This window comes from Pseudophryne corroboree, chromosome 3 (genome assembly GCF_028390025.1).
Source record: "Pseudophryne corroboree isolate aPseCor3 chromosome 3, aPseCor3.hap2, whole genome shotgun sequence".
Taxonomy (NCBI): domain Eukaryota; kingdom Metazoa; phylum Chordata; class Amphibia; order Anura; family Myobatrachidae; genus Pseudophryne; species Pseudophryne corroboree.
The window spans coordinates 22316932-22330200 of NC_086446.1; the positions used below are offsets into that span (position 1 = coordinate 22316932).

Genomic DNA, 13269 nt, shown 5'->3' on the forward strand with positions numbered 1-13269 from the left:
TACGGTAAAGGCGGGGTCTGCGCCACCTGTATTACAGTAATAGGACACCAGAGCTGCTCAGCCTATAGAATAATAATAATAATAATATCATTACCTGCTGCCAGACACAGCAATGGCTGCTCTCTGCTCCTGTTGCTTTGTGGGAACGATTGAAGGAAGGCGGAGCTCAGACCAGGGGAAAATGGCCGCCGATCCTGACGTCACTACATGGCCGGGGGAACCTATTGCTGCTGCAGCTGCCGTACTGGTCTATAAGAAAATGGCCGCCGGCCTCCTACACAGAGGACATGTATGGTAATAGTCAATACAGAGTGTGGTGCTGTAGAAGGGGAGGGGCCAGTCATCAGGAAGCAGCCTGTGCCAATCATACCATTATTCCGTCCTGTGCGTTTCACCTTACTTCCGGGCTGTGTGTTCCATACACAGGAAGTGAGTTTCTATTGGTTGCTGCAGCCTTCCAGTTTCCGTCGTGATCAGGTAATGGCGTCTTTATATACAGGGGTGTCCTGTTATGATTATTATACAGGGGGAGCAGCCTGTGGTGTCCAGTTAACATTATTATACAGGGGGAGCAGCCAGTGGTGTCATGCTTTTATTATACAGGGGGAGCAGCCTGTGGTGTCCTGTTATTTGTATTATACAGGGGGAGCAGCCAGTAGTGTCCTGTTATTATTAAACAGGAGGAGCAGCCTTTGGTGTCCAGTTATTATTATACAGGGGGAGCAGCCTGTGGTGTCCTGTTAACAGTATTATACAGGGGGGAGCAGACTGTGGTGTCATGTTATTATTATACAGGGAGAGCAGCCTGTGGTGTCCTTACTATTGTTTTACTTTGGGAGTAGTAGGTTATGTCCTACTATACAGGAAGAGTGGTCAGTGGTGTCCTGTTATTATTTTTATACACGGGGAGCAACGTTTAGTGTCCTATTATTATTATTATTATTATTATTATTATAATATGTAATTGTAGGGATTTAATATTTCTGCAGCAGGGTACATTGTGTTCCACAGGGAAACATCAGGGGTGTAGAGTGGATCTTGATCAAGGGGCACCAACAGGCTAAAGCTTTAGGCTGTCCCAGGATGCATTGGGGCCTCCTCTAGAACCCCGCTTCCAGGCACCGTGAGCTCAGTTTTTAGCAGGTCACTTAACAGGGGGGCTTCGCTAGGCAGCCTTGAAAAAACTTTATAAGAAGACTTCAAGGGCCGCAGCGCTGTTATTTCAGTGTGACATTCAGAGCTGCGGCGCCATCATCTCCCAAGCGGTGTCGCATACTCCCGTGGTTTGTTCCCGGGTACTTACGGCGGAGATGCTCCGGATTTAGTCACAGACGCTCTCCTGGTTCGCGTGGCTGCTACGGTGAGGAGGTAAGAGGATCCACCAGGCGGGACCCGCCGTTAAATCGTGTTCCTGTCACGGTTTAGGGTGATGGACCGCGCCGCTGGGGTTTAAACTGCCACAGTGCAGGGACCCCACTAGACCACCGGGACGTATTGCGTACAGGTTGGGTGTACTAACACCCCATTAATAAGGCTCACGGTACCCGGGGTGGAAGTCCAGCATAGGGGAGTGGTCGCTTGACTTGTAGCCCCGGCCCAGGGCGCCATCTACTGCAGATTTTCCCACCGTGGAGCTGCCTCACACTCTCCCTCACTCCCTGACAGAGACGCTGGGCGTCATCTTCTAAGCATAGCTGTGGCCATCTTCTAAGCATAGCTGTGGCTGGTCTTCGGGACTGCAGGGCTAGGTCTCCATGTAAAGCCGCCTGTATACAGCGCTGTGACTTTACAAACACTTGAGTATTCTACATGTCTTTATACAGACAGCATTAGTTAAGAAAAAGTGCACCTACTACAGAATATATTGTACGAGTATTCTGATATATACCTCTGGTCTAGGACCATGCTATATCTATCTCTATCTATCTATATATATATCTGTACATATACTAGTCCAGTGCAGTGATATTGTCATGATCATTATCTGCATTGCCTGTGACTGTGTGTGCCTGTATCTGCTGTGTGGTTTCACTTTCAATGTTTCCCAGATATATCTATCACTATATTCTGTACCCTAAGGGATTAGGTGCGTCAGGGTCATATATAAATAAATAAATATATATATATATATATATATATATACATACATACATACATACATACATATAATGAGTCACAGTATTTACCAAATACGTGTGTTCTACTCAGTCACGTAATACCGTATTTATTTGCAGGTGTGGTGTACTGGATATTCAGTCACATCCTAACTGATTTATTAGCAGGTGTTTTACTCTCTCTGGCTTAATCATACTAAACTGCTCTGTTGCATTTGTGTACAATGTCTAACAAGAAGGGCAGTAAGTCTGGGGACGCTCCTGCATCATGCAGAGCAGGCGCCAAGGATTTACCAGAGGGGGAAATTCTGCATGATGGTCTGTGTACTGTGTGTCATACATCTCCCAGTCAGTCCGCAGCTTCTGTAACTAATCAGGAGCCACCCTGGGCTGCATTCTCAAACCTACTGGGTACTCTGGTGGAACGCCTTACTCCCCCTATGGGACCACCTGTGCCACTACAGCCACAAATTGCCCCTATGGTTAATCCGATTTTGGCGGAAAATTTGTCTAACCAGTTGCAGCAGTTAAATCAATCCTTGGTCAGACAAAAATCTACTCCAGGTTACTCCCGTGTCTCTGGGTCATCTAAGCGGCTGCTTCCTCCTGACAATCCACTAATCTCTCAGATGTTTCATCTGAAGAGGAGGGGGAGCATACTGTCCTGTCACACACTGAATCAGGTGTTTCTGACGAGGATTCTCCATTGCAATTTGATGTCCCTGTGGTTGCTATTAAGCAGATCCTACAAATCACTGATGATCAGGATTCCACTACTGTCACCAAGAAAACGGACATGTTTAAACGGCAGAAGGTGGCTATAAAATCTATTATCCCATTCTGACCATTTGGTGGACATCAGACAGGAACCTTGGTCTACCGGCCTTGGCTCGCTATCCTCTCCCGGCAGAGTTATGTAACAAGTGGAAAAAGTCACCGCCGGTGTGGATATGCTACAGTTTCTGGAGGCAACCGGCATAGTTTTTCTGTTGAATGGAGTGCCAGACCATATGCTACTTTATTTAGTATAAAGTATGTAAAGGCCCGTTGGCCTTCTCATGTTGCTTCAATAAAACCATAGCTTCACTTTTTCTCCGAGACTGGAGGAGTGCTGCCTCTTCTTTCCATTGGGGGACACCTGTATTTGCAAATGATTCCTTTGGGAAGGCACCCCGAGAGCTTTACCCCATATCTCGGAGTGCCCTTCTACGTGTGTGTGTGTGTGTGTGTGTGTGTACATAGATAGTTATTATTGTGTGTATTATAAACCTAACCCCCCACCTTTCCCCCAGTACTGCCCAAACTTCTATTTACTCTTACCTCCTCCAAACCCCCAGTACTGCTTGTACCTACCTCCCTCCTTGCCTGCCCTTACACCCCATAATATGTGATGGGACCCAGAAATATTGGAGTAGGACCCCATTTTTTGGAAGTGAGGGGTCGCTGGGACACACACATTTTTTTGCTCAGTGCGATCACTGGACCCACTATGGCTGCCCCCTGGGCTGCTAAAGGTATTGAAGCATGGGTTTAGGCATTAGAGGGAGAGCTGCCCGAGGATATATCTGACAATACCTGTCTCACATTACCAATGCCGCCTATTAAATTCAGGAGGCGTCCTCTGAGGCAGTTGTGTTGGCTGCCAAGGCGTCGGCTACGTCTGTCCTGGCTTGCCGTATTCTGTGGTTGAGGTCATGGAAGGTGGACCTAGACTCCAAAAGACCTTGGAGATACTCCTCTTTAAGGGGGACATTTTGTGTGGGGAAGACCTTAATAAAATTGTGTCTAAACTGGCGGCTGCTAAGATTGCTTTTCTCCCAAATACTAATCCTTCTGCACAGAAGGCTAAAAGTACCACATTTTGTTCCTTTCGGCCTCAAGGTAAAGCAAATCATCAGGCATACCCAAGACAATCTGGTGCTACCAAAACCACTTAGCTCAAGACAAAGCAGTCCTGGGCGACCCGTCAGCCTGCTTCCAAACAAGACAAGCCTGCCGCATTGCGGGCCGGGCCTTCCCCTGGGGAACCCCAGGGTGGAAGGCCGACTTTGGCAGTTCACCCAGTTCTGGTTAAATACCACTTCAGACGCATGGGTGCAAGAAGTTGTCTCTCACGGGTATGCAGTCTCTTTCAAGAGTGGTCCCCCTCGCCAGTTTTGTGCCACGGTTATTCCCTCGGATCCGTTAAAGATGCAAGCTCTGCAAAAGGTTGCAAGTTCTCTCCTGAATACAGGAGTGGTAGTGCCGGTACATCTGGCCCAGAGAGGCAGAGGTTACTACTCGACCCTGTTTCTAGTTCAGAAACCCAATGGGTCTTTCCGGCCTATACTCCACCTCAAATCACTGAACAAGTTTGTGAGAGTGTCCAAGTTCCGTATGGAAATGCTGTGCTCTATTGTACTGGTGATGGAACCTGAAGACTATGTGGTATCCCTGAATATCTAGGATGCTTACCTGCATATACCTATTGCCATGTCACATCAGCAGTATCTGCGGTTTGCTATTGGCAACCTCCATTATCCGTTCCAGGCTCTGCCATTTGGACTGGCTATGGCTCCTCGGATCTTCACCAAGGTAATGGCCGTAAAAATGGCCCATCTGCGTTGCCAGGGAGTCATTATCCTGCCGTATATGGACGACTTGCTGATTCTGGCAGACTTCCACGATGTCCTCCTCTGTCATCTACAACTGACGATAAACTTCCTACAAGCCCACGGGTTGCTCATTAATTGGAAGAAATCCTTGCTGGTCCCAGGTCAGAGCATGGTGCACATGGTGGCACTCCTAGACACACAGCCAACGTCTGTTCTTGTCTCTGGAGAAAGTCCTGAAGCTTCAGGACAGGATACGATGCTTCCTTTGTTGTCCCGGAGTGTTAAAGCACTCGGCGATGCTAGTACATAGCCTAATAGTGTCGGCATTCGACATGTTGGCCGTACGCTCTATTTCATTCTCGCCCTTTGCCGAGGTTAATCCGTTCCAAGTGGGACTGCCTACCCCATCAGATCAGATCTCACATGATCACTTTGACTCCGGGGGTTCGTCTGTCGCTGACCTGGTTTCTACAGGATCAGCAATTGAGCAGGGGCCGTCCCTTCTGGATCCCTGACTGGGGATCCTGACAACATATGCCAGTCTGCGGGAATGGGATGCGGTGTTGGAGCAACACTCTTTTCAGGGTTGCAGAACCAGGAGGAAACACTCCTCCCAATAAACATTCTGGAGTTGCGGGCAGTGTTTAACGCATTAACTCTCGCCCTGCCTCTGGTACAGAACAGGCCTATTCAAGTACGGTCAGACAACGCCACCATGGTCGCATACATTAACCATCAAGCCGGCACTCGAAGCCGCATGGCAATGATGGAAGTGTCAAAATTCCTTTGTTGAGCGGAGCGCCATCTGCCAGCAATATCGGAAGTGTTCATTCCGGGTGTCCTGAACTGGGAAGCGAACTTCCTCAGTCGTCAGGACGTGGACGCATGAGAGTGGAGTCTTCATCCAGAAGTCTTTCAACTACTAGTGGACATGTGGGGCCTACCAGATGTAGACCTGATGGCGTCTTGATACAATCACAAGGTTCTGGTCTTCGGATCAAGGACCAGGGATCCTCAAGAAGCATTCATGGACGCACTAGCCATTCCATGGAACTTTCGGCTGCCCTACAGTGTCACTCCTGCACAGGGTCCTGCGGAAGTTCAAGCAAGAAGGAGCAATACTACTTCTAGTCGCTCCGGCGTGGCCCAGACGGCATTGGTTCTCAGACCTGCAGGGTCTATTGACAGAGCGTCCCCTGCTACTTACTCAGCACCCAGACCTCCTCGTACAGGGCTCTTGTCTCTGCCCAGACCTGGCCAGACTGTCTTTGATGGCGTGGCTCTTGAAGCATCACTCCTGAGGGCCAAAGGATTTTCCGAGGCGGTTATACAAACTATGTTGAAAGCCCGCAAACCAGCATCTGCCCGGATTTATTATAGGGTCTGGAATTCTTATTTCACCTGGTGTGCTGATAAGAATTAAGATGCATACAGATTCAGAACTTCCAGAATTCTGGCTTTTCTGCTGCAAGGTCTTGATTTAGGCCTTCGTCTAGCCTCCCTCAAGGTTCACATATCTGCCTTGTCGGTATGGTTTCAGAGAGAGATTGCGTCTATACCTGACATTCATACATTCACTCAAGGTATGTTACGGATACAGCCTCCCTATGTCCCTCCTGTGGCTCCATGGGATCTGTATGTTATCCTGAATGCCCTGCAAGAGTCTACATTTGAACCTCTTGAGTCGGTGGTCCTTAAATGGCTCACGGCCAAGGTCCTGTTTTTACTGGCTATTGCCTCTGCTAGAAGAGTGTCGGACTAGGTGCGTTGTCCTGTCGTCCACCCTTTCTGATATTTCATCATGCAGTTCTTAGTACTCACCCAGGTTATTTGCCTAAAGTGGTGTCATCTTTTCACCTTAACCAAGAGATTGTGGTCACGACCTTTATCTCTTCTGATTTGACCTCCAAAGAGCGGGTTTTGGATGTGGTAAGGGCTCTCCGCATATATGTGGAGAGGACTGCCTCTATCAGGAGGTCAGATACCCTTTTTGTCCTGTTTGGTTTCCGCAAACGTGGCTGGCATGCGAATAAGCAATCCTTGGCCAGTAGGATTAGAATGGTGATTGCACAAGCTTATGCGCAGGGTGGTCCCCCAGCTCCTGCTATTTCTAAAGCCCATTCTACTCGGTCTGTTGGACCTTCTTAGGCGGCCCACTGTGGCGCATCCGCAGAACAATTGTGCAAGGCGGCTACATGGTCCTCAGTGAACACGTTCATTAAGTTCTATGCCTTTGATACTCCGCCTCCCGGGATGGTTCCATTGGACGCCGGGTACTCATATCCGCTAAGGCGCGTCCCCTCCCTTGAGAACTGCTTTAGGACATCCCTGATGTTTCCCTGTGGAACACAATGTACCCTGCTGCAGAGTTATGGTAGACTTACCATGATTAACACTCTTTCTGCGAGGTACATTGGACTCCACAGGGCGCCCACCCTGACGCACCTAGCATCTATGGGGTTTGTATGGCATTAGCCGCTGATCCCTTCTCCTGTTGTGAGAATGTGGTTCTATGTGACTAACATCTGCCTTCTCTCTTGCCTGCTCCTTAATTGGACTGGGTAACAAAACTGAGCTCACAGTGCCTGGAGCCAGGGTTATAGAGGAGGCCCCAATGCATCCTGGGACAGCCTAAAGCTTTAGCCTGTTGGTGCCTCTGGATCAAGATCCACTCTACACCCCTGATGTTTCCCTGTGGAACCCAATGTACCTCGCAGAAAGAGAGTTAACCATGGTAAGTTTACCATAACTCTCCTTATTGCTAATTTTCTAGGATATATTAAAACAGAGCCCATAATATCCCTAATGTCCCCGTGTCAGACATGTGTAACAGATGATAGTTGGAGCAGTGTGAAGCAGATGTGTGTCAGACTCCCGGCCATGAGGTGTGCGGTGTAACCATTTAGCAATACAGCATTGTGTGTCAGTCACTGGGGAGTCATATGTGTGCCCAGGGCTATATGAGGAGAATTTAACGGTCACTCAGTGCTTATTATTTGACTTTATTACATGTGTGCTTTATATTTACAGTATATTACATGTGTGCTCTGTGGTGTTTACTATGATTATTATACTTACTCCTAGACCACTGACCTGTGAGGAACCAGAGTGTTTACTAGACGTGAGGATGAGATGCATTACTGATTCCCTGAGGATGGAGCACGACAGGAGTCACATGTCTGAGAGGATCCTAAATCTCACCCTGGAGATTATTTACCTGCTGACTGGGGAGGTGAGGGGATCTTGGACTGTCACTGTGACATCACATATCTATAATAATAATAATAATAATAATAATAATAATTCTACAGGGACATGACTGGGGAGGTAAAGGGATCTGTGAGTGTCACAGTGGCATCATTTATATCTATAGTAATAATACAGGGACATGACTGGGGAGGTTCAGGGATCTGGGAGTTTCACAGTGGCATCATTTATATCTATAGTAATAATGCAGGGACATGACTGGGGAGGTGAGGGGATCTGGGAGTGTATGCAGTAACATCATATATCTATAGTAATAATACAGGGACATGACTGGGGAGGTGAAGGGATCAGTGAGTGTCACAGTGACATTTATATCTATAGTAGTAATACAGTGACATGACTGGGGAGGTGAGGGGATCTGGGAGTATCACAGTAACATCATATATCTACAGTAATAATACAGGGACATGACTAGGGACGTGAGGGGATCTGGGAGTGTCACAGTGACATCACATATCTATAGTAATAATACAGGGACATGACTGGAGGGGGAGTCTTAATCAAAAATGATAATGACATAGCAAACAAACTAAACAAGTTTTTTTCAACAAAATATACAAAATTTACACCGAAAAGAAATTGCGCTATTGAGCTGCAGGTCAGTGGATACTCAGAGGTGCTATGTTACCCTCATCCCCAGAAAGAATACCTAAAACTGTCGAAATTTCTAAGTATCCTCTGTCCTGCGCTCCCCTTATTTTAGGGAAAACAAACAAAGGAAGTAGATCTCTACTTATCTTAAGTCGGGTGTTTTTCTCTCAATGATACACCTTCTTCATACCCCCTTGTGTTGTCAAACGGGGTGTATGTTTATTCAGAGGTAGTACATGCAAAAGAGAGGTCAGAGAAAACACTCTAGTGTATTAACTTTTTAACAGTTAAACCACAATCCCTTGCCAGAAATTATGAGTTTTTAATGACAAGAAGTGTTTATGATAAAAAATTGTCTATTTAATAGTTCAAAAAAAGATGATCAAATGGTAAAATCCAAGCATAAAATCCTCATCACATGGAACAAGATTTTCATATCCAAGCAAAGTATGAGGGTGGCTTCCTACCAGATTTGGGGTTTCATAAGTGCACCAAAATTTGTAGCTGTATTGATGTTTCCAACGTCCCCGGGAACGGTCAGCTCCAAGCAATGGGCACCTCGTCCTCTCCTCGTCCTCTCCTCGTCCAGGTGATCAGCCACCGGAATGTCACAAGTCAGCCAACGCGTTTCGATCTGTGGATCTTTCTCAAGGCATGTCCTTCTGGCTCCTCTTCCCAGCTATTTATACCCTTATAGATTGATACTCCCAAATACTGGGAGGAGCCACTCCCATTTACAATTCAATATGTGCATATACATGTTATGGTCATCCTATTTTCTAATCTAACATAGACACTCTATTCTACATTATATGGTGTGCCCAATCCAACAAAAACCGCAATTTTAAATGCATATTCTTATTGATAAAATATAAAAAATAAAAATCTCCGTGACCGGAAGTGCTATGTGCATCTCCGTTCTTTTCCGTAATCTCCCTAAAAAAAGGTTCCGCCTTGTAGTTTGCGGCGAAAAAGGGTCCCAGCATGATTTCCGGTCACCTGACCGTTCAAACTGCTGGTTCCCGCCAGCAGAGAAACTCCGGTCACATGACGTGATCGGAAGTGCCGTCGCCGCCATTTTTAAAAATCCCAAACGGACCAGTTCGGTCCTTGGTTGTTCTTCCATTTGTAATGTATAAAATGCACCAGTAGACACTAAGAAAACATGCTCTCCCCGATAAAATACCACCATTAGATCAAAAAAATGTGGTTTAATTCGGCGGAGTACAGCCGGTCATGTGATCAGACCGGAAGTTCCCTTTCGCCCATCTTTCTAATTCCAAAACATACTAATTCGGCACCAGAGTGGATAAAAAACTTCTAAACAATTCATGATGTCATAAAGTTATATACATGATTGAATATCTCTTCATCTTGTGCCTATATTAAAAAAATCACCATAAATATTAACAAATGATTTTAAAAGAACATGATGAAAATATAATAATACCGATAATAAAAATAGTACAATTCTGTATATATTTCACATTGATGTTTCAAGAATCATTCTTCTTGGATACTTGGAATAATTCACATTCAGAAAATTCTTCCTTCCAATATCGTATGGTCTGACTGGGGAGGTGAAGGGATCAGTGAGTGTCACAGTGACATCATTTATATCTATAGTAATAATACAGGGACATGACTGGGGAGGTGAGGGGATCTGGGAGTGTCACAGTGACATTACTTATATCTATAGTAATACAGTGACATGACTGGGGAGGTGAGGGGATCTGGGAGTATCACAGTAACATCATATATCTACAGTAATAATACAGGGACATGACTAGGGACGTGAGGGGATCTGGGAGTGTCACAGTGACATCACATATCTATAGTAATAATACAGGGACATGACTGGAGGGGGAGTCTTAATCAAAAATGATAATGACATAGCAAACAAACTAAACAAGTTTTTTTCAACGGTATTTACCAGAGCGAACCAAATGCTGGGTCTAACACAAAATCTCAACAAAGATAATTTCCCACTGCTAAATGCTTATTTGTGTGAGCAGGTAGTCTGTGACCGATTAAAAAAGTTAAAGATTAATAAGTCACCTGGTCCCGATGGAATTCACCCGAGGGTTCTTATGGAGCTGCACGCTGAACTAGCAAGACCTCTATTTTTGATCTTCATGGATTCTGTTAAATCGGGTATGGTTCCCAAGGACTGGCGTATAGTTGAGGTAGTGCCGATATTTAAAAAGGGGAGCAAAGCTGAACCAGGTAATTATAGACCAGTTAGTCTTACATGTATAGTGGGGAAAGTATTGGAAGGTATTCTAAGGGACAGTATTCAAAAGTTCATTGAAGCAAATAAGGTCATTAAAAGGAACCAACATGGATTTGTGATGGACAGATCATATCAGACCAGCTTGGCTTTTATGAAACAGTAAGTGCGAACCTGGATCAGGGTAAGGAGGTGGATATAATCTTTTTAGACTTTGCCAAAGCTTTCAACACTGTACCACACATGCGTCGTATCTATAAACTACAAAAAATAGGGCTAGGGAGCACAATATGCACTTGGGTCAGTAATTGGTTAGTTAACAGGGAGCAGCGCATTGTGGTCAATGGATCATTTTCAATTTGGACTAAAGTACTAAGTGGTGTGCTACAAGGGTCTGTACTTGGACCACTTTTGTTCAACATATTCATCAACGACCTAACAGTAGGTCTAGAGCAGGCATTCCCAACCACGGTCCTCAAGGCACACTAGCGGTGCAGGTTTTAGTGATATCCAGGCTTCAGCACAGGTGACTTAATTAGTAGCTCAGTTATTTTGACTTAACCATCTGTGCTGCAGCCTGGATATCACTAAAACCTGCACTGTTGGTGTGCCTTGAGGACCGTGGTTCGGAATGCCTGGTCTAGAGAGTATGGTGTCAATTTTCGCAGATGATACCAAATTGTGTAAGGTTATAAATATGAAGGGGGATGCTGAGTCTCTTCAGAACGACTTAACTAAACTAGAAACATGGGCAGCAAAATGGAGAATGAGATTCAACACAGACAAGTGTAAGGTAATGCACTGTGGTAGCAAGACCAAAAATTACACCTACATACTAAATGGGGTAATATTAGGGGATTCTGTACTGGAAAAAAGACTTGGGTGTTCACATAGATAAATTAAGCAGCAGTACCCAAAGTAGGAGTGCAGCAAAGAAGGCTAATAAGATATTAGCATGCTTAAAACAGGGAATGCGTAACTGCGGACTCGGCCAACACCTTTAAGAATGGGTTCGATAAATTCCTATTGGATAAAGATATTCAGGGTTATGGTGCGTAGGCACGCATTATAGTTACTATAACTAGTCCTAACATAAAAATAACTAGTCCTATAATAAGACTGCATAGGAGACCACAAATAGGTTGAACTCGATGGATAATTGTCTTTTTTCAACCTTAGTTACTATGTTACTGGGGAGGTGAGGGGATCTGGGAGTGTATGCAGTAATATTTGGTGTCTTTCACAAAATAAAGGATTACACCATAGTGAGGAAGATATCTGCTGAGTGTGAATTACCAAGCAGCAGTCCTGTTGTGTCAGGAGGACTGAGCAGGATCCAGAGCTCCATCACGGTGCCTCAAGCTCACTCACTGATACATGGGAGACACAATCACCAGAAGATCCTGGAACTCACCAACAAGATCATTCAGCTGCTGACTGGAGAGGTGACTGCTGGGAATGGGGCATTATACAGTAACACCAGGGGATGTGTCTGGGTGATGACTGGAAAGGTGGCTGCTGGGAATGGGGCATTATACAGTAACACCAGGGGATGTGTCTGGATGATGACTGGAGAGGTGACTGCTGGGAATGGGACATTATACAGTAACACCAGGGGATGTGTCTGGGTGATGACTGGAGAGGTGACTGCTGGGAATGGGACATTATACAGTAACACCAGGGGATGTGTGTGGGTGATGACTGGAGAGGTGACTGCTGGGAATGGGACATTATACAGTAACACCAGGGGACGTGTCTGGGTGATGACTGCTGGGAATGGGACATTATACAGTAACACCAGGGGACGTGTCTGGGTGATGACTGGAGAGGTGACTGCTGGGAATGGGACATTATACAGTAACACCAGGGGATGTGGCTGGGTGATGACTGGAGAGGTGACTGCTGGGAATGGGACATTATACAGTAACACCAGGGGACGTGTCTGGGTGATGACTGGAGAGGTGACTGCTGGGAATGGGACGTTATACAGTAACACCAGGGGATGTGTGTGGGTGATGACTGGAGAGGTGACTGCTGGGAATGGGACATTATACAGTAACACCAGGGGATGTGTGTGGGTGAGGACTGGAGAGGTGACTGCTGGAAATGGGACATTATACAGTAACACCAGGGGACGTGTCTGGGTGATGACTGGAGAGGTGACTGCTGGGAATGGGGCATTATACAGTAACACCAGGGGATGTGTGTGGGTGATGACTGGAGAGGTGACTGCTGGGAATGGGGCATTATACAGTGACACCAGGGGATGTGTCTGGGTGAGGACTGGAGAGGTGACTGCTGGGAATGGGGCATTATACAGTAACACCAGGCGATGTGTCTGGGTGATGACTGGAGAGGTGACTGCTGGGAATGGGACATTATACAGTAACACCAGCGGATGTGTCTGGGTGATGACTGGAGAGGTGACTGCTGGGAATGGGACATTATACAGTAACACCGGGGGACGTGTCTG

General features: G+C 46.1%; 1 protein-coding gene across 1 annotated transcript in view; it reads left to right on the forward strand.

Annotated features, from left to right (window-relative positions):
- The first annotated feature begins 388 nt into the window (after positions 1 to 388).
- LOC135057085 (uncharacterized) overlaps positions 389 to 13269 on the forward strand; it is a 653135-nt gene continuing 640254 nt past the window's right edge. Inside the window, 3 exon segments of the mRNA XM_063962984.1 lie at positions 389 to 477; positions 7793 to 7940; positions 12050 to 12241. Coding sequence (XP_063819054.1) covers positions 7836 to 7940; positions 12050 to 12241 — 297 coding nt within the window. The 5' untranslated portion in view covers positions 389 to 477; positions 7793 to 7835.